At 39.4% G+C, this 5,144-nt stretch overlaps 1 protein-coding gene across 1 annotated transcript in view; it reads left to right on the forward strand.

The window, feature by feature from the left end:
• The window catches only part of LOC101854683 (alpha-amylase), a 22,755-nt gene that overhangs the window by 14,259 nt on the left and 3,352 nt on the right, over nucleotides 1-5,144 (forward strand). Inside the window, exons 10-11 of the mRNA XM_013082426.2 lie at nucleotides 954-1,331; nucleotides 2,431-2,513. Coding sequence (XP_012937880.2) covers nucleotides 954-1,331; nucleotides 2,431-2,513 — 461 coding nt within the window. The remainder of the gene's footprint in view (nucleotides 1-953; nucleotides 1,332-2,430; nucleotides 2,514-5,144) is intronic.

Raw genomic sequence — 5,144 nt, forward strand, 5'->3', positions numbered from 1 at the left:
ATATATATATAGTCATGTTCCCAAGTACAATCAGCAACAACAAAATAAAAACATGCGAACTGTTTGCGATACATTGTATGTACATGTTTATAACAGTTCCCCTTTTTGCACCAACATTCAACAATCTAGTTAAAGATTTTTATCACCCTTATTTTCAATCCGTGCATAAAACAATACCCATTGTGTGATTAAAATATGTTGAGCAAAACATTCTAGGCTTACTTTCTGTAAAAAAAATGCATAGACATAAAAACGACTAGTACACCCCAAAAGTCCCGATTCGGCTCAAAACTATGGATTTTAAGTTGTAGGCATTTTTAGCTTCTTCAGCCACTCTTACAATTATTCCATTGCATAAGAACTCCCTAAAGCCTTATTTCTTCGCATGCAGGGCATGTTCGTCCCCACCATTTCCTCATAAAGTCAATCTTTTATTTTTCTTTATCACCCGTTTTCTCGAAACGTGGTTTTTCTATATACTTTTTAAATTTACTCCTCTAATTTTCTTCCAATCTTCATGACATTTTCACATAATGAAGAAAAGATGTAATACTAAATATTTGTGATGTGAATTTTTGATATATGAAATAGATTTTTGTTGGTGGCCTTTGGAGTGTGGATTTTCACGGATTTTTTGCAAACGTGAATACTACCTCAAGAAAAAAATTAAAACAAATTTACTAGTACGTTTAAGAAATATTCATCACACAAATTTGTAGATCTATTATTTGCTAAGAGGCATACCGAAAAAACAATTTATTTCCAAGGAAAATAAGTGCGGTATTAATTACGTAAGACATATTTCAACAAAATCCAATATGACCGCCGTATCCATGGTAATGAAACTTTTTTTCTCTCAAATTTGATTGCAGATTTTAAGACTCCTTACTATTCTTGTTATAGTTGTGAAATTTGGTAACATTTGATCCACTAATAAGCGAGATAGCCTTCAGCTGTAGCTCCTCCCTTAATTTTCATTTCTTCCCTACTCCCCTATCGATCATTGGCCACAGGCGATCCTAGCGCCTCATTTGTGCCAGGTACTGTATCTCCGAACACCCAGACTGAAGCCCCGGCCGCTGCTACTACTCAAACTCCGGAGAGCGCAACTACTCAAACCCCGGACAGCTCTACTCAAGTATCAGATAACGGTACTCCGGTTTCGGACAACAGTACTCAAGGTGTGAACATCACAACTGAAGCTCCCAGCAGTACCTCCCAGCCATCAACAGGTGGAAAGTACGTGAGGACCATCATCATGATGGAGAAACAAACAATGCCCGGACAAGACGTGTTCATCAGAGGAGGAATTGATCACGCCCACAGAACAGGTAAGAAGATCATGGAAGACTCTCTTGTGTTGATAGAACATTGGTGCAAATCTCCACTAGACGGAGAAGCCCAGTTTTCTGACGCTGCCTAAACTCTAAGCAAATGATATATAAGAAATATCGGTTAGAGCCTAATGGTGCTTGTGCGAAGTTCTAAGCCAAAGACAGATAGGCTACTAAATGGTCACTTCAGTGTTCGTTCACTGGTAGTATTTTGAATCTGCTCGTCGTATTCCACACACATTAGAATCGGATACAAAATGACAGATAAAATTAAAACTATTCCCTCACTTTCAGATTTTAAAGTAAAGAGAAGCACACCAATATAATGAGTCAATGACAGTCGTAGTGCTAGGAACAAGCAAGATAGAAACAAAAGCTGAAAAATACCCTCAAACCAATAGCATTGTCCACTCATTTTTTAAAATTTAATCCAAAAGGACCAGCAGTGCTGTACATGCATGTTGACAACCATGCCATCCATACAATAGTTCGGTTTTCGAAATGTATACTGTCTATGGACAAACAAACATTGTCAATTTTATTTATAAAACCTTTACCCGTGGTTCGTATTTTGGGAACTATGATTGTAAGGCAATGATGTGAAAGACGCAGTCGAACCTTGGCACGATTCCTTTACGAGATCAACACCCCGACTGATAAATAGGAACTGCTTTCCGCTGTTAAACTACACGTTATTGGACAGGGATGTTATCAAAAGCAAAGGCCGTATTGACACTGCCATGAAAGTTAGCCAGAATCCAATAATCTGGATGTGAATGCTTGGGTTTTCGTGGAAGAGGGGTGAATTCGTCTTTCAAAATCATTAACGGCTATCTAATCAGTTAAGCTTGGGTTATCAAGGAGGCTAGCTACAATATTCTGAAGCTGGACGCTTCATTTTAAAAGTGATAGCTACAACCTGAAGTCTACTGTGGTGCAATTCTTAACAAAGCTATTTAATTGGTAACCCTGTACAGGACGCCCTTTTGCCTCTGATAAATTATCCCCCCCCCCCTTTTCCCATCTATAGCGGTATAAAACATGTACTTTACAATGTAAACCGAACTCTCACGAATGGCTCCTGTCCTTGTTCCAGGTTGTACCCACGACCCTACCACCAGCGCGTGCGCCATCCCAATCAAGCACTTGGCCGATGGAACTACAAACCACTACGCTGGGGTAAGTAAGGTCTAACGTTTTGTTTGTCTATCTAAAAATAGCGTTTACACTCCAAAACAGATTATTTTGAAGACAGGTCACTTCAGTCCACTGAAAGGACACCACTTTAAGATAAAAATCCTCTGGAAGGCCGAGTAAGATCATTCTGATTATGGCCATTATGTTTGGCCATCGTGTGTTGCTGGTGAAGATTACCAGAGACTCTATCAAAAGACAAAGCTATAGCTGTGGAAAGTTGTTACCTGCATTGGTGATTCACCGACGAGCTTCATTGTTGCTTACTATAGGGCATTCTGAGTTTGATTCAGCCTTTTAATAGTACCCAGACACAGCTCATTGGGGTCCATAAGGGGATAGGGGAAGCAGCTTCAAGGCCATACACATAAAGGTTACAATGTCAGAAACTGTAACAGGGTGAGCAACTGTTATAAATACAGGAGTACATTCGAAATCCACTCGCCTTTGTGTTGGAAATATTATAGATCTGCTGGGCGGACAAACCCACTCATTATTTCTTTTTAAAGCGTGTTTTAATTTCAAGCTGATATTGTTTGAAAGGTTTTCAGTTGTCTACTCACGTAGTACTATGTAGTACTATGTCAGTGGAGATGTAATGTCCAATGACCCTTACGATCCTCAAATAGCCTTATGATGTCGAAAGAGTTAGTCGAGTTTAAACAACAGATGCATGTATATTTTGCAATTTGTGGTAAGAAGAGAGGGATAAGAGGTCAAAGAAGAGAAAAGAATAACAAGAAATGAGATAGTGTTCGCATGGCGGATAGTTGAGAAAACTCCAGATGGTTATTTTAAAGATAGACAAAAACTGGCTCTAGAAAGCTCTACATGAAGTGAAGAAATTTGAAACACCAACATAAAAAGTCAAGTTCTATTGTGAAATCGGGAGTATCGGTCAAAGGTTAGGAAGAAGGACGAGATAAGTCTATTCACACAGCGTGCTGTCCTTGTAAGATTTTGTCGATTCGACCGTGATGATAATAGAGGACAACACACAAACAAATCTTGTGTCTAATTTGGAGTTTGCCGCCCCTGCCCACAAAAGTTAGGTCGATATGAGACAAGCTGATAAATGTCAACAATGTCCAACTGACAAAGTTGGAACGCTTTCTAAAAAAAACTCTCAAAACAATGCACATGGTAGAATTTGAACCCATTTCGTAGTAGTAGTAGTAATAGTAGTAGTAGTAGTAGTAGTAGTAGTAGTAGTAGTAGTAGTAGTAGTAGTAGTAGTAGTAGTAGTAGTAGTAGTAGTAGTAGTTGTAGTAGTAGGAGGAGTAGTAGTAGTAGTAGTAGCAGTAGCAGTGGCAGTAGCAGCAGTAGCAGTAGCAGTAGCAGCAGCAGCAGCAGCAGCAGCAGCAGCAGCAGCAGTAGCAGCAGCAGTAGTAGTAGTAGTAGTAGTAGTAGTAGTAGTAGTAGTAGTAGTAGTAGTAGTAGTAGTAGTAGTAGTAGTAGTAGCAGCAGTAGTAAAACGGCAATTTCCGTTGGGAGGCTATGCCACAATTACGAACCCGCAAGAGGGCGACGTGTAGAGACAATAATTACTATACGTGTAACTAAAACGGTGCCTGAGAAGAGACATTATGTTTTATTTGCCTGTGTCATTTAGAACGGGGGGGGGGGGGCGCAGACACTGACTGAGTATAAACATGGTCTGTTTCATTTAAACATGCCAAAAGACAAACACTGAAAAATGCTCTTCCGTAAAGGTTACTCTTAGCTTAGTTCTGAACTTTAAAAAAAAATTGAACTAGATTTAGATCTAGATCTAATGAGCGCTGCATTTTCTCTCGACAGATACTGAAAAAGATTTTTTTTCCTTAGTAGGAGCAGCACTTACGCAGTTCTTCAAAACGATTTGTCACCAATTCCAAACCCAGTTAGAGGTTATCCTGCATTGGAAGGGTCGTAGACACTTTCTGGAAAAAAATCATTTATACGTTCCAACGTATTCACAGATCAACAAGGACAACAATCAGTTTATCGTATTTGATGGAAGTTATTGTCTTCTTTCCCCTTACAGTCGTTATTATGACTACGTATAATCGAGGTTTATGTCTACGTAGTAATCTCTAATTACAAACGATCAAAGTAAGGGGATGAACCCTCAGATGAAGAGCGTATTCTCAAATGTCAGTAGGTAAGCCCTGGAGCATAATAAGAAACGTAATGTAAAGCTCATGTTACGTCAGAGGAACAACTTTTACGAGTATGTTAGGCTTGGCTAATCATAAAGCTGAAAAAAAATTCTTCGAAGACTCAAGAGAACAAGATATAGGCGTACAGGGGAGGGGGGGGGTAGCAGACAGTCAAATAGACAGAAAGAAGTTATGTCAAGGAAAATAGGGGGAAGAGGAGGGGGGAGACTGAGAGAGAGATAGAGATAGCGAGGGGGAGATTTGATAGATAGACACAGACAGACTATTTCATACTACATTGTATTATAGTTAATCGCATGTCCCTATTCCGTTTCAAGTGGTGCGATTTCTAAACTCGGAGATCGAGTCCAGAATATTCGTTACAAGACTTGCCGTCAAACAGAAACGTTTCACAGCATGAAGACAATTTAGTCTGAACTCGAGGAAGTGGATGGTGTCAAGCTTACACCAAATA

The sequence above is a fragment of the Aplysia californica genome, unplaced genomic scaffold (genome assembly GCF_000002075.1).
Source record: "Aplysia californica isolate F4 #8 unplaced genomic scaffold, AplCal3.0 scaffold00008, whole genome shotgun sequence".
Lineage (NCBI taxonomy): Eukaryota > Metazoa > Mollusca > Gastropoda > Aplysiida > Aplysiidae > Aplysia > Aplysia californica.